This window comes from Antechinus flavipes, chromosome 2, assembly GCF_016432865.1.
Source record: "Antechinus flavipes isolate AdamAnt ecotype Samford, QLD, Australia chromosome 2, AdamAnt_v2, whole genome shotgun sequence".
In the NCBI taxonomy this organism is placed as follows: domain Eukaryota; kingdom Metazoa; phylum Chordata; class Mammalia; order Dasyuromorphia; family Dasyuridae; genus Antechinus; species Antechinus flavipes.
The window spans coordinates 44,872,777-44,895,805 of NC_067399.1; the positions used below are offsets into that span (position 1 = coordinate 44,872,777).

Consider the following 23,029-nt stretch of genomic DNA (forward strand, 5'->3'; position numbering starts at 1 on the left):
AGGCTACTTCCTTTTATTTCAACTGCAGCCTCCCTCCAGCACTGGGCAGGAATGGTCCGGGGTGGTTCCGCCCTGCTGTGTGTGAACTTTGGCACCTTGGCCTGGCAGCTCTGCTCTGACCATGGGGGGCGGCGGGGGGGGGGGGCATGGCTGCTCCATTAATGAATCCTCTCTTTTCCTGAGTTTTAGTCCTCTACCTCCAGCTCTAAGTTATTGAGGGAACAGAGCAGAGTCTTAGTTCCTCACTAATGGGGACCTATGATTGCAGCTGGGGAAGCGCACTCCAAAACAGGAGAGCTGCTTGGGAGAATGCATTAAGACACTGGCAAGAGAACCCAGCCTGGGAGCAGCACTTGGCACCTAGCCCGTGCGGCACCACCTCCTCCTCTGGACTAGTGGCAGAACTGACCCATATTTTCCATTAGCTCAAGAAAAGGCTCTCTGTATTCTGACTGGGGAGAAGGCGGCACTGGCTAGAGTTCACTGGCTATATCATGGGGACAGTCTTAGCTTTTAATATGATCAATGGAGTGAGCCTTCCCTTAGTCAGCAGTCCTTTTTCTCTTATAGTCAAATTAGATTGATTCTCCTATTTTATTTTCAGTACCCCATGTGCTAGGTCTTGACCCACAGCCCCTCCTTGGGAGAAGAGCCAAGGAAAGCGGCCTCTGCTTCTGTGACTCCGACCAGCATGCTCACCTTATCAGCCTGGAATTAAGCTGACATAAAAGCGTGAAGGGACTTAATAAAGATAAAATTAATTTATTTGCCCTCCTCAAGTGGGGGCTTTACCTAGTTTGCAGAGCACTAATCATGTCCTGCAACCATGGCTTGGGAATCTAGTCTGGAGTGCCTGCTCCCTCCGGGGCCACCTGAGCCAGCCCTCTTTGTCCCCATTTTCCTCCAGCATGCAAGGGAAGCTTCGGTGTGTGTGTGTCGGCATGAGCTAAGCCGGGGCCAAACCCAGGAGCCTCCCCAGCAGTGGGGGCAGAGGCTTGTGGGCAGGCAGAGGACTGGTCCATGTTGGCCAGGGTGGATCTGGTCTGGTCAGTGGAGGGAGCTGCTGTTCTGCTCCTCGAAGGCCACCTTGCCCAGAAGCTGACTCTCCAGCTCCACGCTGCCCACCGGCAGCTGAAAGAAGCTCATTTCAGCTGCCAAGGCGGCCACGGCAGAGGGGTCCTGACCAAACTGAGCTCGCAACATCATGTCCATTTTTTCCAGCCGCCGCTTTAGCCGCTTGGCTTCGCGCTCCCGGATAAGCCGGGCCTGCCGCTTCTCCGGAGTCTCGTTGGCGCGTTTAAGCCTCATGGCCTCTCGGTCCCGCTGCAGGCGGCGTGCCCGCTGCTCGTCAGTTTCCTGCAGGCGCTGCAGGCGCTTGGCTTCCCGGTCCCGCATGCGCCTCACTTCCCGTTCTTCAGGGGTCTCGTTGTCCCTCCGGCTCTTCTTGGCCGTGCGTTCCCGTTCCAGCCTCTGCAGCCGAACCTCCAGAGGCTCGTTCTGCCGCCGCAGCGCCCATTTGCGGACCCCAGGCGCCTGGGCTTCTAGCAGCTTGCGGTAGGCCGCACAGTTGTTGCACACCAGCAGGATGCCAGCAGGGTACACGGGGGGACTGAAAGCAATGTCCTTCCCCTCTGCACTGGAGGGGCCTTCGCTGTGGTTGGGGGGTACAGACTCCATATTCAGCACTTCTGGAAGCTTTTCACTGAAAAGAAAAAGCATGGGACAGTCAGTGACCTCTCTGCCTGGCTCAGACTGTAAAAACGTCTGGTCCCCTGGGCTGACACGGGCTGGTCTCGCTGTCCCCCGGCTGTCCCCCCACTCCCTAGGACAGATGCAGGGGAAGAGGGGAGTGCTTAGGGCCAGGCCCACCAGGGCGACTGGCTTTTGTGCACATCTAGCGACTCAGCCCCTCTATTCTTCTGCCACTCTTTCTAAATAGAAAGTCTCTCCTGTGGACCAAACTCTTAGAACTCTAAGTTCAAGGAAGCTTAAGCACGGCCCCAAGAACAACGCCTGTGAAGGGAGACAAGGCACTTGCCCCTTACACTACATTAGCCTCTCTCCTTTGGCATCGATTGGGATGAAGAACAAAGGGAAAATGTCAGTCCTGAACACAAAGTCCACCGGGGCTAAGCTGAGGCAACCATACAGCATAGTGGTAAGCATTCCTGAAGCAATGGAGACCGAGGCCTAATCACTGGCCATCCTGGCAAAGGCCTTCTCTTCCCAAGGCACAACTGACTTAGGACTTTCTTAGTGGGAAATGGGAGAGGGAAATTGGGAACATTTCCCCTCAAACCGAAAGGAGTAAAGCAGTTACGTGCTAGTACTGATTCTGTTTCCAAAAGTACCTGGGTGAGTGTGAGCTATCTATACTGTCTGTCTCCCTTCTGGCAAACAGCAGCTACAGCGTGTTCCCCACGTGGGGAAGTGGAACATAAAGCTGACCTGTTGAAGGTGGCGTGGCTGGTGAAACGAGCTCCACACACTGCACAGTTAGACCGCTGGTCCTCAGAGTGGATGAGGAGATGGCGGCCCAGCGATCCTGGGGAGCTGAGGGCTCGGCCACACACCGGGCACACGTAACTCTTGGCACTCACCACTGCTGCGGTGTGCTGGAAAAGAGAACCTGGTTTCAACCAGCAACTTTCTCTCACAAACCATTTTCAAGCCACCACCCTCACCACAAACACCACCCACTGGGCAAAGTTCATCTGCCTTATTGTGAGAACAGAAGACTCTAAGCTCCTCTCTGCATGACTCCTGTAGGAGCGAAGGCTTGTAGGCGTTCCACTTTGGAGCTCCTGATCTACTATCTTGCTGGTCTAGGTTCTGACTCTCCTGAGAAATGGAGAGGCTGGATGAGTAAATTTATGTGCATGACTCATGTAACTACAGTGTCTGAACTAGAATACTTTTCAGGATCTCTTTCTGGACACATAGTTGGAGGACTTTCAAGTGCAATTTAAAAATGATGAAGAAATAAAGATCTAAGTAGGAAACAACAGAAGAGAGCTATGCAAAAAAGAAGAGGGTATGTGTTAGCAGGAATATGAGCTTAAATTTATGTACTTTTGAAAAAAGCACTGGAGCTAATATATTCTCAAGATATATCACAAGGCACACACCTTCACAGTTGAGTCTAGACTACCAACTAAGAAGGGTTATCTTGTCAGAAATCATATAGGTACTCTTGATCAGAGTATACAAGTCCCACTCTGATCCTCCAATCCTGGTCTATCAGAGACATTTAATTTACTTTATTCTTTTAAAGTCAAGCTTTATTCGTCATTAACAAATATTAGCTTTTATTTCATGTCTGAAACATTCATTAATCATTTTAGTAGAAATCATGAACGTTTCCTCAGCATCTCTACCTGGGGACTCTAATAATGTTATCCAATATATACTATTGATTCTCTCCAGAGTGTTGTGCAATGAACAGGGAGCAGAAATCAAGCACATTTTCCTGAAGAGGGAACTGAATCCCAAGGAAGGCAATTAACCTAAAATCAAGGTCAGAGGTTAAGATGGCACATCTAGGGCTGAAAAGAAGTTAAGTGCAAAAGAATGTGTGCTTCTCTCAGACTCTATACCTGGTAGACATGAGCAATGAGTTGTTCTCGGCTACCACAGTCCAACTGACAAAGGGGACACTGACAAAGACCAAGCATGGGATCTGAATTCAAATGTTCCGTGACCTGTAAACAAGCAAAAGTTAATTAACAATATAAAAAACAAGTAAACGGATATTGCATTCAGCTGTTCCTGAACCCAGTGTCTATTACTAACTTCTTCCTCTTTTCCCACCCCCTTCACAGGGCAGAGAACAAAAACTGACTCCATCTCCTCCTCTGCTCTATGTAGAAACAATTTAGGAGGAGATATTTAAATTCATCCCCATTTCCATCCTTCTTCCAGCTCCCAGCAGGAGAAATGAGGATGATTTCATAAGCACTATTCTCCTTTTCCTATCAAGATATGTTTAGAGGGAAGAATAGCTATGTAACTCCCTTCTTTGCATAGTTCAAGGGGGGAGGGGAAAAGGAAGGGATATAACTGGAAAAGAGAGCTCCTTGGGTAACAAATGCTTGTCTTTTCTTTTGTATACATGAATAGAGGATAGGGAGAATGTGTTCTGGAGAGAAGAAGGGAAGAAGTGGAGGGCAGGAAGTGGGAGAAGGCTGACAGGCAGAGACACACACACACACACACACACACACACACACACACACACACACAGAGAGAGGGAGAGAGAGAGAGAGAGAGAGAGAGAGAGAGAGAGAGAGATGGTTTTGTTGTTTTGGGAGGAGCCAAGGAAGAGTCAAGGGAGGGGGCATTCAACCCGGGTGAAGGGCAGGCATGAGAGAGATGGGCCCATGCTGTGGGCACTGGTCACTTGCCTCATGCTCCCCTATCACCTCATTCCCTCCAACACTCTGCTCTGCGTTCTCTAACTCCTTTTTCACTTTCACCATCCCGCCATCCTCCTCGGATGTGTGGGAAGAGACTTCGTCTTGTGTGGTCTCCTCTTCGTCCCCCTCACTGTCGCCTAGAAGACACAAACCGGTCACTTAGTCCGACTCCATCGAGCCTCAGCCCTGAGTTTCCCGACACACAGAGTCACAGCTGAGTCTGCAGGCAACGTAGACCCAGCTATGACATGCCGAGAACCATATGAGTTATGGAAAATATCCTACAGAAAGAGTTTGGGTTCTGGACACTGTACAAACAGACAGCGAGCCGGTGTTGTTGGAAAATGGTCACAGAGCCCAATTTGTGTCAGAGCCCTGCCAGGAAAAGCAGTCTCCCCCCATGGGTCTCCATGCATTTATTTCACACTTTCAAGTCAAGCCTCCCCACACAAGCCACTCGCTGATCCTCCCCCAAGCACCATCTCCAGGGCTACATACATTCACCTCCAACATCCCTTATAGACACCCCCTTCGGCTTGCTAGGCATTTGGCACATTTATTACTTCTCCTCTGCTTGAGGTCCCCAACATTCCTCCCTCTTCATGGCAGCCCCCCAGATCCTGCAGGCTCTTTCCCTTACTGGATGAAGGTGACTCCCCTGGAGAAAGGGCTGTCTTGGTCAATGCTATTGAGGTTATTTTAGAGAAGATGCTGCTCATTGCTCGCAGAGCTTCCAGCCAGGAGGAGCATGAGCTTAGGAGGCCTGCTCCCATATTTTCCTTATTTCTTAAGCAGGTGAATCCCTGAAGAGCTGACTGGAAAGGACAGGCCATATTTCAATAAAGGACAAAGTGTAATTCTTGATAACTAAAGCTGGGTTTGGTTTGCTTTTAGTTACTTACAGAAGATGGATTAGATTAGACTAAAGACTAGACCAAAGCAGCTGCAAGGTCCCTGGCCTCCATTCCAAGGAAGCTGAGCAGTCAAAACAAATCCATGAGACCCTAGGTCCTGATGGGCTTGGGCCCAGCTATCGGCCGATTCCCAGGCCTGACCATCAGGCCAGGAGGAGTGGACAGACACCAGTTGGCTCCAAGCATAGGCAATGGGAATGACTTCCACTGGCACAACACTTCTTACTTCCTACCTACATCCCTTGTACCTTGAGATCCAATATCGACTGACATTTTGGAAAAAATCATCCATTACGACGGTCTGAGAGCAAGTCGGATCCCTGAGAGAAAGATGGCCATCCAGCTTTCTGCTCAGCTTCCCAGTATCTAGGAAAAAGTGCTTTGCACCAACTACACAGGTGCTGGATAAAGGCTTGCAGAACTGAAGGTGCTCCTTTCCATTTTTAGACAAGTAATAGAAAATTTTATATTACTGATTTATAACATTGAGCTGAAAAGTAGGTCCCTCTAACTTCCATGCACTGGTCTGTGGATCTCTTCAGGATTTATAGGATGAATCCAAGATTATCTATCTAAAGCTACATGTTTATGTTAGCTCCTCTCATTGGCTGATGGGCTGGATTGGAACTTTATACATACAATAGACATTCACATACACACACACACTCACTCTCTGAATCGAAGAACTTTGAGTTATGTCCTTAACTTTATCTATTCAAAAGCTTCAATGCTTTGATAATGAAGGATTGACACTTATTCAGTAAGTGTGTATTTTATAACCAACTCTTTTTTTGGTGCAGGAGAAAAGAGGAAAGGTGGCAGGTTACTTCTAAATTTAGATGAAATGTTTAATACAACTGATTGTATTCCTCTTTTTATAAAAAAGCCTATCAAAAGGAAAATTACATTTTTTCTTGGATGCAACTGCCTTTTTGAACTCCCTCTTTCCCATTCCCCCCAGCTACCATGCTCACTCTCTAGAGAACAGAGCCATGTTTTTCATAACAAAATGATTAGATTTTTCTGGATTTTGTCAGGCCCAGTCATGTCTCTTATTAGAAACACAGCCTTGTCCACTCAGTATTTTCTATCAGTATTTGAGGGCACTGTTAGATATTTTCATAGTTAATCCTTTCAACTTCCTCTCTCTACATTATAATGTTAAATAAAAATTCTTAACAGGAATTTCTTTCCTGCAAGGAGATGTCAAATTTGATCTAAGGATCACTGCTATATCACACTAGACATTGAAATGCAACCCACATTCCCAAATTCTTAGAGAATCACCATCCCACCCACCATCCCTCTTTTAAAACTAGAGCTGTGACTTCAATGGGGAAACTACACCGATGACTACTTTTCAAGAACTGTCTCAAATCCTGGCAGTTTCAGTGACTCATCAGGTCCACAAAGCTAAGACTTTGTCAGAGACACAGTGTGAGCCCAGGTTTTTCCCGGTTCTGTGCTGGCTCTCGAGCCAATGTGACACAAAACATCTCAGAGACTCCTTCTGCCTTTTATTAATTACAAAATATAAAGAGATGCCCCAGAAACAAGGAACCTCTTTCCCCCATTTCCATGCCTGTTTGGGCAGCAGTTGTTCCTATGCACACAAATATCATATACAGTAAAAAGTGGTGTGTCCAGCCCTGGGTAGAGAGGGAAACATGATTTCCACCCTGTCCTAACAGAAGGATAGCACATGCCCACCTCTCAACCACAACACCTTTTGTGAGTCTAACTTCCCATCTCCTTTCATCCTCACCCCCATGCATACTCCCCACAGCACACACTCTGATATTCCTCTCCCCATTGCCCTGAGTCATTACCAGAAGGTGCAGAACTCACTGCTACTGGAGGCCTGATCTCTCAGTTGTTGGATAGCTGGATGCTGATTGCCAAGATCTCCAGGAAAATCAGTTTTCATCATCGCCTGTCGGGCTTGCTCCTCCAGCCCAGCAAATACCTGTTCCCCTGGTGGTCACAAGGAAAAACAGTCAAGCTACGAGCTGGAGCAGCACATCTCCAGGGAGGCTGGCAGGAAGGTCAAATCTGACCATTTAAATATAAGGAGACAGGCTGCAAGGATCCTTCATCTCCAAGTTGGGTTATTGCCTCCACTAGGCTTCTGGGAGCAGCTAATCTTCCTAAGTAGTATTCAATATCTTCTGAGATATCCATGGCCAACATCTCTAGAAAAAATTACATACTCCCTTTCTTTACATCCTATGGCCTTTAGTTACTTCAAAGGGAATCAAATACAAAAGAACAATTGCTTTCAATTTTATTTTGCAAACCTTCTGTTTATGACTGGGGAAATTAAGGCAAGGGGATGGGAAGTCATCAGGCAGAGTTAGGACCTCAGGCTAGGGAAAGTGATTCCCAACACACAGTTTCTGGTATCAAAGTGTAAAGGCAAAAAGCAAGTTAGTATAACCTGCTGGCTGAGCACACACTCTCTGAAGCTTCTCTAATCCTTTCAAGTAACAAATCTAGATAAGGACCTTCCACCTCCCAAGCTGTTTTCCTCGGGTGTTTCTTTTTAATACCCAATGAGTAAGACCCCAAAAGTTCAGTAACTTCTGATTCAATAATGGACTAAAAGGAGAACAGACACTCCAAGTTCAGTAACTTCTGATTCAATAATGAACTAAAAGGAGAACAGACACTCCCTGAACCTATTTATACTGAAACATTACTTCCTTTGAGACACATGCTCTGACAGGGCTGACTGGGCACTGGATATATCCTGGGCTCTCCTCTTTCTCTTGCATATTTCTAGGCTCAACCTTCTGCTTCCTTAGCACTCAGCTCCATCTCTGGCATGTGCCAAGCATTGAATAAATGCCTGTGGGCCCACTTCTGGTTAAATAGCCTGAGACTCTGCTTAGGCCTCCAGGAGTTAACTTCTGGATGCCCTGCTCCTCATCTCCACATGGCACAGCAGGGAGAGGAGCATGGAACCCGGACCATGGAAACTACAGCCATGTAGTTAGACCAGCTATGGTCTAGCCAGTGAGAGAAGCAACTGAGACGTCCTCGGGACACCTCTCCACTGCTGGAGCCTTTCTCTTCAGAGGCAAGAGAAGAAAAGGAGAGCTTGGGTTCCACACCATGTTCCTCGGATGGAGAAAGATGGCACGTGGAAGCCTGCTTACCTTCTCCTGGCCCAGCCTCCCACGTGGGAAAGACCTGAGGGGCATCACTACAAGTGAGGGCAAGTGGGTGTGGAGTCGGGAAGACTTGAATTCAGACCTGGCTTCAGACAGACTCAGCTTTCTTATCTCTAACAAGGGAATAACAAAACTACCTCCTTCCCACTTTGAGTGAAGAGCAAATGAGGTAATGAGAGTAAAGTGCTTAGCCCAGTGCCTAGCACAAAGTGAGTGCCACATAACGTTAGTTATTAGGCAGGAGGACGGTCAGAAGAGTAATTCTGAAAGCAGATGGGAGAGAATCTCTTCTGGGCAGAGGAGGCCTGCCCACAGCAATGCTGGTCGCTGCCCCTGCTTCATACTAAGAAGGGGGGTTCACAGAAGGGCATAATCAACCAAGCAGCAATGAACACCCATCAGGGTCGGGCCCTAGACAAAAATCAGACAGGCTGTACACTCAAGGGGCTTACTTCTTTAAGAAGAGAGAAAAAGAACCTCTAAAAATCTCTATTTATAGAGACCTCAGGCTTTCCTGGACTGTCACATGAGCTCCTGACAAAAAGAGCAAGAACGGCTGTCCTCAACAGGAGACCGAGGACCTGACTTGAAACCTGGCTGCCAGGGCCCAGAGATCACTGGGTCCGGCCTCCTTCTTTTGACACTGAGGGAGCGGAGGCCCAAGAAGACAAAGGGACCGTCCCAAGGTCCCCAAGTTAGGAAGTGGGAGAATTTGGAAAACACCGAGCTGATGATCCATAGAAATGCTCTTTCTGTGGCTCGCAGGCCCCCCTGCCTCTGCCTCCTGTAGGGCAGTGAGCATATGCTTAAGGATAAGGAGGAACAGACCAATGTTACTCTGGAGGCCAAAGGATAAGCAACAGAGACTTCAGTGAAAAACAACAGCCTTTGTAGCATTCTGACCAAAAACAACTGGTCTTAAAGGGAGGTAATAAGAAGCTTGTGATTGTATGGTTAGAATATGACATCAGGGTGACTACTATTGACCGGGAAGTCCATGACATCCAAAGAAAATAGAAACATTTTATGGTTATGTTCTCCAATAGCAGCTGAGAGTTTCCCAATGAGAGACATAACTTCGCAGTTCAGCTAGCCACCACCAAGGGGGCTCAAAGGTCTCCCCGCCCATGGCTATCTTCCACAGACAAGAGATCCAAGTGGACAAGAGTCTGTTTTGCACAATTTCTCTTCCTCCAGGATACTCTGACTGCCTTCAGCTAATATGCTTAAACAAATGAATTCTGCCACCCTTCTGAAAAAAATTTGTCAGGAAAAGCTTATAATTTTTTGGCTTCTAATCTTCCTGACCTAGAGGTAAAAATTTCACCATTTAAAATAAGTGAGCAAAAAAAAAAAATCTATTCTTCCAGACAAAGTACAGTAAAAAAGGTTTTATAATAGGAAGGTAAGACCTATGAATAACTTTAAAGAAAGCAATATTAATCCAAACACTAGGAGCTATATTTCTATATGAAAATACTGGACTTAGTGTTTATACCCAGCTACAGTTGAAATCTGAACAGATTATAGTAATAAATTAAAAAAATAAGTGAATAATTACAGAATTGCTTATGACCATTTCCTCATTTTGAAGCAAGGAGGACAGATTCTTTCTCCTTTATGTAGTACGAGAATAGCTTAATCAAGTATGACTGCTTGGCCACTAATAGTTGAGAAAAAGGCATTTGACTACGACAACAAGCTAGCATAATCCTCCCCATCCTTGCCAATGAAATGGAAATATTATGGTCTCGGTCTGGCAAAAGCTCTGGCAGCCTGGCTGATGCTCAATGCAAGGAAGACCAAGGAGACCAAGTTAGGAGAAAGAACAATTAAAAGGTATGGGATGGAAGGTATGATATATGAAGTCAAAGATTTTAGGATTTGATTTCTTTTTTCTGTGACCCAGATATGACAAAATTAGTCTCATGCCATTTTAGGCTTTTGTAAGATACAAAAGCACATCCTGAGAAAAGCAGTGAGCCATGAAGTGCTGCCGCCATAGGGGCCCCCCTCCCACTGATAGTCTGCTTTACTATTTCCTCTTGTAAAATGTAGACTAGAATAGTCCCCTCTCTCACAGGGATGCTAAACCCAGCATGTTCTTCTGATAAAAGAGAGAATACATGATTGGTGCTTCAACAGCAAAGGCTCTGGCCCTTTTATAAGCTCTCTCAGAGTGGGGACTGTCTCTTGCTTCTTCTGGTTTCCCCACAGCACATCAGTGCTTGGCACTGAGTAATTAAGGTGGCCTGCCCACACCAACACTGGTCGTTGCCCCTGCTTCATACTAAGAAGGGGCGGGGGGGGGGGGGGTGGGAGTGTGAGGTTCACAGCAGGGCAGAATCAACCAAGCAGCAATGAACACCCTTCGGGATTGGGTCCTAGACAAAAATCAGACAGGCTGCACACTCAAAGGGCTTACTTCTTTACTTCTTTAAGAAAAGAGAAAATGGACCTCTAAAATCTCTATCCAGTACATAGTACTAATAACATAGTAGGTGCTTAATAAACGTTGATTGGTTAAGATTGCAATAAGAAATTGAAGACCTCTTAAGATGAAAGTTGATTTTTGAGCAGCTTGCTCTATGTGAGTACACTAACTGAAAGGCACATGGGAGTTGATGTATTTGTGGCTGTCTTTTTAGAAGCAGCTGTCAGGGACTAACAAGAGATCCGACAAATATCTCAGACCTTTAACATCTGCTAGGTCATTGAAATGTCACTGAGATTTCCTCCAAGTTTTCATTCCAAAAGTTCTGTGTTCACTTCTTTTAAAAATGAGCTAGATATAGCCCAGGAATCCCTCTGGAGAATGTTTTGAGGAGGAGGAAGGAAGAAGTGAAGAGAGGCAGATGGTCACCAAGCCCAGCACACTCCGAGCTCCTCCTGCAGCAGGATCTGTGGAGCTGTGGCTAACAATCGCAACCCGGTCGCAGGAGTGGGGTGCTGCTGCTCTCCTAGGACTCTGTTTTCCCGGAATGCAGATCCACTGACCCCAACTATTACTGCTCTCCTCTGCTCATGAGCCCTGCCTGGGAGCAAAGCTTCTGCAACCTTCTCGTGCCTCCTGGATCTTGAGTCTTTATCAGAGGATGAGGTAGATACACAGGATCAACACAGGACCTCCCTTTCAGTCAGGTCAAGCAGAAGCATCCAAATGACCTACAGGCCATCGGCATTATTCCCCCAGGGCCAGTGAGAAGGCTGTCTTGTAGTGGTCAGGGCCAGCTCTATTCCACTAATGAGAAAGAAACAGCCGTAGGGAACAGACCTCCACTATCTTTTTGCCTTTCGGTCAATCCTGGTAAGTCCACTCTCTGAGAGGGGTTCAGACTTTCAGACCCACTCTGTTTGCCTGTTCTCCAGGAGCAGTTCCTATTTGGAGCTCCTGCCCAAGAGGGGAAGGTCTCTGCAGAGGAGCCTACTCTGAGCTCCATCACCATACCAGCTCCAGTTACTCCCCTCTCATAGAAAGGTCACTCAGCTTGGCTAGGGGCACCGAGGCAGCTGCAGATGCACACTGCGCTGCCCTTCTCCCCCACTGACTCTCTGGGCCTCTGTCTCTGGCCTCCACTGTCAAGGCTCTCAGGATCTGGCTAATGCAAGAAGGGATTGGAATGGAGTGAAGTCTCCAGGGGAAAAGCCACAGTGTGTTAGGCCTCCCACACAGTATTTACCGACTCCCTTTCATTCAGCCTGACCAGTTTTTCTACACAGTGAGTCCTAGAGATGAAGGCTATCCTCCTCTGATTGGCCTACACTGAATCCTGCTAACTTACCCCAAGAGGGCACTGTGCCCCAGCCTGGCCCTGCCCTGCCCGGAGCATTCTTTAGCAGCTCTCCTCCCTTGCCTGGTGGCTGCCCCCATGGCCCCTGTGCCAGATCATACCAGCCAAAGGTATTCAGTTCTCCAGCTTCTTTACCACACTTCATTCTTGCACTGTTGCTTTGCCCCACTCCCCCATCACCAATCTGCCTCTTCTCTTTCATCTTCATTTAATTCAGCCAACCACACCCACCTATACCCAGGAAAAACCCCACACCAGAGAATTTCCAACTCCTCCACCCATGCTAACAATTTCTCTCACAATTATTGCACAACTGCTCTGTAACCTCAATCCTTTCACCAAAAGCTATCTCAACTCTGACTCAATCACCATCTTCTCCTCCTAAGAATGCCCCCATCTCATTCCTTCGGCTCTATTTCCATCCAAAGTTTCTTCTCCAACCACCAGACCTTACATCAAGGCTCTGCTTGTTACCCCAACTCTCAGACTGATACTCTCACCATTTTCTGGATGAGAACCTCCAATTAGTATAGATAACTTCCCCTTGATTCAATTAAGTTTTTATGGAGCACTTGCTATGTACATATGGCCTCGGGTTATTCCCATAGGAAAATTTTCTTTTAAAAATCTGTTCTTCTATCTCCAGCAAGACCTGGACACCAAATTATGCCTCCACTCAGCAAAGAGTTAAGGAGCAATGGTAGGCTACCTATTTCTTGCCAGGACTACTGTAAACCTCCCTTCTTCAATGTGTTTTATTTACTAAGAGGCAGTGTGGCAGGATGGAGAAGAAAGCTGGCCCAGAATTTGGGGAAAAGTAGGGGTTAGGTTGTCAGGCCAGCCACATACCAGCAGCACACCCCTAAGCACTTAATCAGAGGCTGTGGGTGGCACAGTGGATACAATGCTGAGCCTAGAGTGCCTCAATTTTTTCAAATGAAAATGGGGATAATCATAGCACCTACTTCCACGAGTGCTGTGAAGATCACATGAGATCATATTTGTTTTTAAAAAAAAAAAATCACTTAGCGCAGTTTCTAGCACATAGTAGGTGCTCTATAAATGCTTCTCCCTCCACCCCATCCCCCTTTCTCTCAATGCCCTACGAATCTCTCTAAGATCAAAGATTGTGCATGTATTAATTTGTATCAGGGAAAGAATTCTCTCATCAAAAACTCCCTATGCCAATGTAATCGGAGGAAAAGCCTCAATTCCTTTCAATTTGGACATAGTACTCTGCACAGGTCACTCTTCTGCTCAAAGACTTTCAATAGCTATTCATTGCCTGCAGAATCTGCTTTCAATTTGGGGCATTCAGGGCTCTCCAAGATCAAAGCCAAAGCCACCTCCCCAGCCTTGCCTTCTAGTTCACCAACCAAATTCTCTGTAAACTAAGTGTCTAATCACTGACCCTTAGGTAACCCACATCCATGGTCACTCCAGGCTTTGATTTGGCATGTCTTCCCCCACTCTGTTTATCTAATCACCTTTACCTCTCATAGGCAATTCCCATCTGTTTCTTGAGGTCCCACCTATCTCATGGCATCTTCTTCAATCCTCCTGTTCCCAGCACTCTCTCAGTCCTCCAAAGGCCTGCACTTCTTACTGGCTGGACCACTCTCTTTTAACAATTAACTGACAGAAAGTATCTGCTTTTGATAGAATTTCTTGCATCCTTACTATCAACATTCTGTTACAAACTCTGCTCTACCCTCCTCCACAAATTAAACCTGATGTTAACTACTGACAACTAAATTTTGCCCCTTGGTCTAGAGCAGGCTCCTTAGAACTTATTTACTCCAGATCCCTTCATTTTCCTCATACTCACAGTGAACTTTATTTGGATTGGTCTGTTTCCGACGGGACATGTTTCCCTGGCCCCGTAGCTCTGGCCTTGTCCAGCTTCACCACTGGAAACGTTCCTGCCTTCTTGTAAGATGCTGACCTAGAGAGAGGGGTAACTGTTAGGCATTCTTCCCTCTGGGATCACACAAAGAGTAAAAGATTTTCAAAAATAGCCCCATAAAAATAGCATGAAAAACCCAGGCTGTAAAGGAGCCCATGTATCAGGAAATGAAATTACCCCCAGAAAAATAGAAATGAACATATTCTCCAGCCTAAGGCCAAAGTCCTCAGAGAATTCAGTAGAAGAGGGGACCTCCTCCAAAGTCCTCCACAAACTCCATTTGGAGGATGAGCAGGATCCTGGGAAGTGATCTTGAGTGCAGCTACCAGACAGAGCAAGAGAAAGACACGTGAGGACCCTGATCCAGGATGATTTGGGGCCCAAAGAAATTCTGCCCCTGAATGGCATCTGAGGTAAGCAAAAAGCCTGGAGGGATTGGAGCTCACATTTCACATGCCTACAGGAAGTCAAGCACTGCACACGGCAACAACTGGAGCTTCCAGATGGCTGTCAAGCTCACACTGTCGTTATCTCACCCGGAGGTGACAAAGGCATCAGTCTCTGTGGGATAGGAAAGGTCCCCAAATCCTGGACATCTGTAAATGAAAAGGGTGTGGGAAAACCCTGTTTCTGCCTAGCAAGCCAAGTGTAATGATGGATGAGTGGATGCATACGAAGCTAACTGCCCAAAGGAAGAAAGACCCTCCGCTGTAAGGAGCTCTTACATGGCCAAGGCTAATGACTTCACCGAGACTTGATCTGCCCTCCATGACCTGGATGATTCTGCCGACAAAGAAAGAAGTTCCCTCTCCAGAAAAGGATGCAGAATGCCTATTCCCTCATCCCCTTTTTCTGCTATAACAGGAAAAAGAAGTCAAAGTAAGAAGGTGCTTCAGAATCTCTTCTTTAGGAGGAAAGGAACAAGCCAGACCATAAGCCTCAATCCTACCAAAGGCAGAGCAGCCTGTATTCCATTCCCTTCTAAGATTTCTAGTCTTCTTCCTCTACAAAGCCATCCCTTTGACATACAAATAGATCTTATTCCAAGTTAGCTGCCTACTGGTTTAAACCAATAGTGGCTTAATTATATTTCCAAACAGTGAGGCCTTTACCATTTGTTATACCAGACTCAAAATCAGATCCTACCCCCAAGAGACAGAAAGCAGCCCCAGACAGAGAAATGGCAAGGGGAAGATGTTTTTACCAGGCATCTGCCTCATCCTTAAGCAAAGAGAATCTTTTAAAATCATGAGTTAAAAAAAATAAAGCCCAGCCTTCCCCCAGAAAAGATTATAAAATGCTACTACCAGAGGGAAGGGTTTTCTGCAGCACTAACCTGAGACTTTTTCTTCCTACTCCAGTCCAGTGAGTTAGCCTTTAAATAGTGCACAATATGATTTCACCTAGTTTCCCAAAGGAGGCATTTAAAAGGTTCCCCGCTTTTATTCAGACCTCGGGGTTAATAAACTAAGACAATCAATCAAAAATAGCCTCAATGACCTTATTTTCACAGAAGTTTCTCCGAGGAAAGGTTTAGTGCCTCTCTCTGGCTCCTCTTACTCGGGCCAGGTGCTATGGAGAAAGCTACAGTCGGCGACTAGGGAGCAAAGCGCTTCAGCTTCTAGGCTGCCCCGGCCCTAGCATCCCCTAATTCCCCCTAGCGGCGGAACCATCTGGGCACAACAACCTGTGGGGTTCCAGGCAGGAGGAGGAGCACCCCTTCTTTCCCTATCTCTCCAAACGACTCGCAGACCCCTCCAGTCCGCCCAGTAACTAACGGCGCAGCCCTCCGCCCGGAGGGGAAGCCAAAAGATCTCGGCTTCCAGCCCCGCTCCGGGCAGACCCGGGCCGCGCTAAGGAGGCCGGTGACTTCCGTGCCTGACTTTGCTGAACAAAGAGCGGACAAGGAGACAGAGAACTCCGACTGGGGGGATCCAGGGGCCCTTAACCGTGGTGGCGGCAGCGGCCGGCTCGAGAGCACTCCCCGGAAAGGGCCGCGGCCCCCCGGGGCGAGTCGCTGGGAGCGAGCCGCAGCCTCCTCACCTGCGCTCTTCAGCAGCCCCAGGGAGCCGGGGGCCTCCACCGAAGAGGCGGGTTGTACCTGCGATATCCGAGGGAAGAGCCTGTTACCACGGCCCGGCTTGGCAGCGGCTGTTCCCAACTGGAGCACAGGGCAGGCGTCCCGGGGACCCCCCCCCCCCAGCACCTCGGGCACTCTCGGCAATCCAGAATTACAAAGTTTTCCCGGGAGCCTCAGACCTTAGGGTGGATGCCCCTCCCTGCCCCCAAGCCTGGATGGCTCTGCTCCCACGGCCACCTCTTTGTCACCCCCCCCCCCCAGCCCTGCCAAAGACAGATGGACGCGCAGACGGGAGAGGGGGAAAGGGAGGGGGGCGGGGAGGAAGAGGCGCGGGGCACCCCCACACCAGGCTCCCTCGGCGATCGGCCAAGGCCAGGAAGACAGACACCCCCCTCACCCCCACCCCCGCCCAAAACCCCCAGAAGAACAGCTTGGGAAGTGAAGCCCTCCAGTCCCCCGGCCCAGAAGCACACAGACAGATGGACAGACCAACAAACAAGGGAAGGAGGATGGGGGCTTCGGGGCTCGCCTCTTCCTCCCACCTTCTTTCAGACCGCCCGGAGGGTGCGCTCCCCTCCCCCACCTCAGACGCAGACAGACAAAAGGACAGACAGACCCAAGCCCGGACCGCCTCGGGAGGGGGCGGGGGCGGCTCTCCCTCCCACCCTGCGCCGGAACGTTCGGAACCCGGGCCGGGGAAGGGAGAGGGGGGCTCTTTACCCGGTACCGGGAGCTCCAGACCCCCACGCTGGGCCCCGCCTCCGGCCGGCCAGACAGACAGACCGCCGGACAATGGACCCCGGGTTCGCGGCTCGGGCCACGCCAGGGCCGGGGCCTCTCCGGGCCGGGGCCGGGGCCGTGCGGGCTCTGGCCGGGCCGTGCGCAGGGATCCTACGGGCGGCGTTGCAGACGGACAAAGCCAGCGGCAGACAGACAGACGGAGGGGGGAAAAGATGGCGACGCGAGCGGCGGGACCGCGCCGCTCGTGCACCCGCCAGCTGGGGGCGCGCGTGCACGAGCAGGAGCCGCCGGAGCCGCGCCCCCGCCTCCCTCATCCCGGTTCGCCGCTGCCGGCTCCTCCTTCTCCTCCTCACGGGCGGGGCAGAGGCGGAGTCTCCCTCCGGAGCCTCCCCTAATCAGCCAAGTCCGCCTTGGGGGTTGGGCCTCCTTTCCGCTCTACCACCAAGTTCAATCGAAGACCCCACACTCTTGCTTTCCCTGCCGACCCCCGCCACAACCAGTTCCCCCAAACCCTAAAGTGCCCGGTTCCTTCCGGCCTCCCTTCCTGCCCGAGTACACGCCGGGGGTGGGGGGGGGAAAGGGGAGGAGTCGCGAGTGACTTTGACCTCCGTCCCACCACTCCGGCGCCGCGCGCCCCGCCCCCAGCCGGAAGAGTCAGGGAAGTGGCCTCGAGGGGAGCTGGGCTAGCCTGCGCCCCTTCTCGTCTTCCTTTCCCGCGGGCCGTCTCTCTGTCACTCCCTCTCTGGGTCTGTTTGACTGTTGCTCCTTGGATCTGTCTACGACTATATCACTCAGTTTGTCTCTCTTTGGGTCTGTGTCTGACTGTTTCTTTGGTTCTCTTTGTGATTGTCTGTTTAGGTCTGTATCTCTCCGAGTGTCTCTGACTTTCTCTTTGGGTCTGTCTGGCTCTGTCTGACTGTTTCTTTGGTTCGTCCTGTGACTGTCTCTTTGGATCTCTCTGCCTCTCTTTGGGTCTGTCTGTCTCTGTTTCTTTGGTTCTCCCTCTGACTGTCTCATTGGGTTTGTCTATCTGACTGTTTCCTTGGTTCTTGTGACTGTCTCGTTGGGTTTGTCTGTCTCTGTTTCTTTGGTTTTCCCTGTGGCTATCTCTGGGTCTATCTGACTGTTTCCTTGGTTCTTGTGACTGTCTCTTTGGGTTTGTCTGTCTCTGTTTCTTTGGTTCTCCTTGTGACTTTCTTTTTGGGTCTGTTTGTGTCTGACTGTTTCTTTGGTTTTCCCTGTGGCTGTCTCTGGGTCTCTGTTTCTTTGGTTGTCCTTGTGACTGTCTCTGGGTCTGTCTTTCTTTGGTCTGTTTCTTTGGTTGTCCTTTTGACTGTCTCTTTGGGTCTGTCTGTGTCTGACTGTTTCTTTGGTTCTCTTTGTGATTGTCTGTTTAGGTCTGTATCTCTCCAAGTGTCTCTGACTTTCTCTTTGGGTCTGTCTGCCTCTGTTTCTTTGGTTCTCCCTCTGACTGTCTCATTGGGTTTGTCTATCTGTTTCCTTGGTTCTTGTGACTGTCTCTTTGGGTTTGTCTGTCTCTGACTGTTTCTTGGGTTTTCCCTGTGGCTATCTCTGGGTCTGTCTGTCTGTTTCTTTGGTTCTCCTTGTGACTGTTTCTTTGGGTTTGTCTGTCTCTGACTGTTTCTTTGGTTCTCCTTGTGACTTTCTCTTTGGGTCTGTTTGTGTCTGACTGTTTCTTTGGTTTTCCCTGTGGCTGTCTCTGGGTCTCTGTTTCTTTGGTTGTCCTTATGACTGTCTCTGGGTCTGTCTCTCTTTGGGTCTGTCTGTGTCTGACTGTTTCTTTGGTTCTCCTTGTGACTGTCTCTTTGGGTCTGTCTGTGTCTGATATTTTCTTTGGTTCTCTTTGTGACTGTCTTTTTGGGTCTGTCTGTCTCTGTTTCTTTGGTTCTCCTTGTAACTGTCTCTGGGTCTGTATGTCTCTCTTTGGGTCTATCTCTGACTGTTCCTTTGATTCTCCTTATGATTGTATGTTTGAATCTGTCTGTCTTTGACAGTTTCTTTGCTTCTTCATGTGACTGTCTCTCTGGGTCTCTGTTTCTTTGGTTCTTCCTATGACTATCTCTTTGGGTCTGTCTGTCTCTCTTTGTGTCTGTCTTTGACTCTTTAGTTCTCCTTATGACTGTTTGGATCTTGCTGTCTTTGGATCTGTTTGTCTATCTCTGTCTGACTGTTTCTCTCTGTGACTGTCTCTCTGGATCTGTCTCTGTTTCTTTGCTTCTCCCTGTGACTGTCTCATTGGGTCTGTCTACCTCTGTCTGACTGTTTCTTTGGTTCTCCTTGTGACTGTTTTTGGGTCTGTCTCTCTTTGAGTCTATGTGTCTCTGACTGTTTCTTTGCTTCTCCTTGTGACAATCTCTTTGGATCTGTCTGTCTCTCTTTGTCTCTGTCTGACTGTTTCTTTGGTTCTCCCTGTAACTGTCTCTCTGGGTTTCTATTTCTTTGGTCCTTCCTATAACTCTCTCTTTGCATCTGTCTTTGACAATTTTTTTGGCTCTCCCTGTAACTATCTCTCTGGGGCTTGTTTATATGACTGTTTCTTTGGTTCTCCTTGTGGCTGGTAGCTGGTGGCTGGTGGTGATGTTAGCTATTAGTCATTTTCTCAGGGTTTCCCTGTTTCTCTTTGGGTCTGTCTCCACCTTTCCACCTCTCTCCTCAGTTTCTCATGTCTTCTCTTCTCTCTTTATTTTTAACCCCTTTATGGCCCCATTAATGGCCCTTGGATTACTAAACAAGTAAAAAAACCCTGGTCTTAGAAAATGATCCAAGTGTCCATACACTGCTTGGGAATAGAGTTATCTTAAATCTCCATTGAAGAACAGGCAATTTTTAATCTTGTGCTTAATTTATTCCAGTGTCAATCTTGGGAGATCTTGTTCCTTAGAAAATTTGGTATGTGAAATAGCTTTAAAAAAATTTTTTTTTAATTTTTTGGTCTGGCTGTTTGTGCTAGTGCTAGTCAATAAAATGTTTTTGGTTAAGTGATTTCCCCTAAAAATAACTTGAAACCTAAACATTAAATACTTGTTTTCTGCCTTCAATCAAGTGTAAGACTGTTTCTGGGGAAGAATTCAAATAACAAACTTTGGCTTTTCCACCTCACAGTAGTCCTTTTTCTTCTTAAAAAACAAACTTCAAACTTGGATATGTGTGTGTATTTTATTTTGAACTTAACTAATACCAAATAAAATGAAAATTTCTGTCTACAAAGTAGTACAACAACAAAAGATTGTATCTGGAACTGGGAGTATCTGTTATGTTATTTTTCCTTTTTAAGTACATGATAAATTCAACACCTAACTTTCAGAACTATGACGTTTCTTTGTTTGCTTCTGCCCTCCCTTCTGTTCTCTTCAGCGCACTTTAAAAATGCTTCAATGACTCTGTTTCTTCTTTTTGTTAACCCTATAGATGCCCTTTTCTTTTTCCTGTTCTTCCCTCCCCCACCAACTGGGGAAAAAAAAGGAAAGGAAAAAAACTCTTGTTATAAATAGTCATTCAAGCAAAACAAATTCCCACATCGGTCATGTCTGGAAAATGTTTATTTGTTTTTGTATCTTGAGCCCAACACTTCTCCTACTAGTAGTTCTTGCCATCTTATAGTGAGGAATACAAATGGGGTGTTATCACACAATGAAGAAATCAAGTTTCAGAATATGTGAAAAGATAAAAGTAAAAAGCAGTCCCCAGCTGTTTCCTGTGCTTCTGTTTTTGTGAATTCTTATTTCTCCATTCCAAAATAGTCATAATGCTAGTCACCTTCCAACAACCCTACTTGTATAGTGCCTCAGAGTTGTAACTGCCCTTCAAAAACTTCTCTTTACTTTTTTCGATGTATCGGAAAAATAAGTTAATATAAAATAGAGCATGAGCCTCAGTTTCCTCAGCTACTTCACTGACAGTCAAATGAGGGGGCGAGAGACATGAAAAGTGCTTTGTAAAAAACAACAACAACAACAACTGCTTTGCTCCACAAATGTCAGCATAATAGCTATTATTATTATATTTTACCAGAATTAAAAGAGGATAAAGATGCTGAAGGGTTTTGAGGTGGAGAATGGGGGAGAAGCACATGACAGATGGCTTTAATTTTCTTGGTAAAAGAGGAGGTCAGCTCATCTGCTGAGAGGATTTTGAGGGGGAAAAGATTTGGAACATCTGTTGGAGGAAGGAAGCATAGTAGAGATTTAATCAGAAGAGATCCATGTGGCACTGGGGTACCAGCTGTGCTGAGGGAACATTAATGAACAGTGGTCCCAGATTCCCAGTTCCTCTAACTTCCTTCATCAGTGTTCAGGACTGTGGAGTAGGGGCAGAGAAGGGGGATGTGGGGTGGGGTCATCCAGGCTTGGGAGGTTAGCAGCATAACTAAGGTCATTCCTTCCAAATACCCCATGTGTACATGTGCACTTATAAATGTACATGTATTTATTAACTTTACAGTTAGTTTATAGTGTGTATGTCTGTGGGTATGAATTGGATTTAAGTGAGAGGTACACATAGTCTTTGGACTCTCTTCCAGTCATCAAAGTCCATTGGCACACAAAAGTCAAGCTGAATGTCCAGTATCCAGTCTTTCATGCTTGACTGAACTTTCCCCAGTGCCTGCTTCAGCACCTTCATGGCCACTGAATCAAATTGCTCACATTTGTCCATTCCAGCAGGGAAAGTCTTTACATTCTTGGGGTACCTAGTATCCCTATAGAGTACTGATAAGAGTCCCTACAACCTATTAGTGCTTCAGGGCCACAGGGCCACTTTAAAAGAGCCCTGACTTTAAAATTTCTCAAAAAGTTTTATTCCTGCAACTAATTTTATATCTTAGTATATTTCTGAAGTTATTAAAGCTTAAAACTAAACAGACTTTTAGGACACCCTATATTCTGATATTTGAAAAGAATTCAATAGTCATTACCAAGTTCCTTGGAAATCAGTGTAGCAAAGAGAACAATACAATAAATTACTTTTAATATTAAAATCAGAATCCATAAAAAAGCAGAGGTAAAACCAAGATGGGTGCCTTTAAAATTCTTTTCTTTTGCAAGAAACTACATATGTCTATAGTTCAAAATTGGTGATATGGATGGTCCTCACCATCCCTGATAATACGACTTTCATTCATTTATCTTCAATGTATCAAGAAATGTTCTTTTCTCATAGTTATTCCTTTCTTATTGCTTGCACAGGTATTTTTTAACTTAAAAGCTTTGTTATTGAGACTTTCTTTAGTTCTAAATGAAATCTGTATTTTTAAAAGAAATAGTAAAAAATTAAACTCTTTATTTCTCATCTGGGGTTCCCTTTTTGTTCCATTACATATTACATATCTGAACCTTCACACAAGGTTGCATTCATATATAACTTGCAGTTATGAATATGTTTTTATAAAATTATCCTAATCTGTAGTTATAGCACATTTCTATATTTTGAGTCATATTGTATTGAAATACAGTAATTCATCAAAAAAAAAAAAAAGGATTGTTTTCCATACTGATGACAAAATTAGATTTTTACTTTTTATTTTTTGAGGGGAGGGAATCTGGTGTTGTGACAAAACTGGATTTTTAAAGTTAAAATTGAGGTGCTGGTAGAGGGTACATAGATGTGTCTGGAAAAACACTGCTTTTGTATGCTGAAGTCCCATAGGAACTGCTAAAATAAATTATACTGAAATAATTATATACAAAAACTATTATTACAAACACGTATGTATATTATAAATGAGAAAGAGAAAATATCATAAAACCTGATGTTTCTAACAGACTGATGGGGATAGAAGATGGGTAGCAAATCTGTGAAGTGGATACAGTGTTGTTCCTCCCTCCGACACTTTCTAAGCTGTGTGATCATTTAACTTTTGCCTCAGTGAACTCATCTGTAGAGTGGGAATAGTAATAGCACCTGCATCTTGGCGTTTATTGTGAGACTCAAATGAGACAAAGTATGAAGAGCTTACAGAGATGTTTTCTACTACCATTATTATCAAACATT

General features: G+C 46.7%; 1 protein-coding gene across 4 annotated transcripts; it reads right to left on the reverse strand.

Moving 5' to 3' along the window:
- Nucleotides 1-746: 746 nt before the first annotated feature.
- Nucleotides 747-17,319, reverse strand: ZNF821 (zinc finger protein 821). 4 transcript variants are annotated; one of them, XM_051974684.1, is made up of 7 exons: nucleotides 17,000-17,106; nucleotides 14,122-14,238; nucleotides 7,178-7,303; nucleotides 4,404-4,552; nucleotides 3,597-3,701; nucleotides 2,449-2,615; nucleotides 747-1,702 (listed from the first exon to the last, which is right to left on the reverse strand). In XM_051974684.1, exons 2-7 carry the CDS (start codon nucleotides 14,159-14,161, stop codon nucleotides 1,048-1,050), a joined length of 1,242 nt encoding a protein of 413 aa, XP_051830644.1. In that variant the 5' UTR covers nucleotides 14,162-14,238; nucleotides 17,000-17,106; the 3' UTR covers nucleotides 747-1,047. The 4 variants fall into 4 exon arrangements, with proteins under 4 accessions (XP_051830644.1, XP_051830647.1, XP_051830645.1 ...); XM_051974687.1 differs by lacking the exon at nucleotides 14,122-14,238 and having other exon boundaries at nucleotides 17,000-17,319; XM_051974685.1 differs by lacking the exon at nucleotides 7,178-7,303 and having other exon boundaries at nucleotides 17,000-17,103.
- Between the last annotated feature and the right edge of the window lie 5,710 nt (nucleotides 17,320-23,029).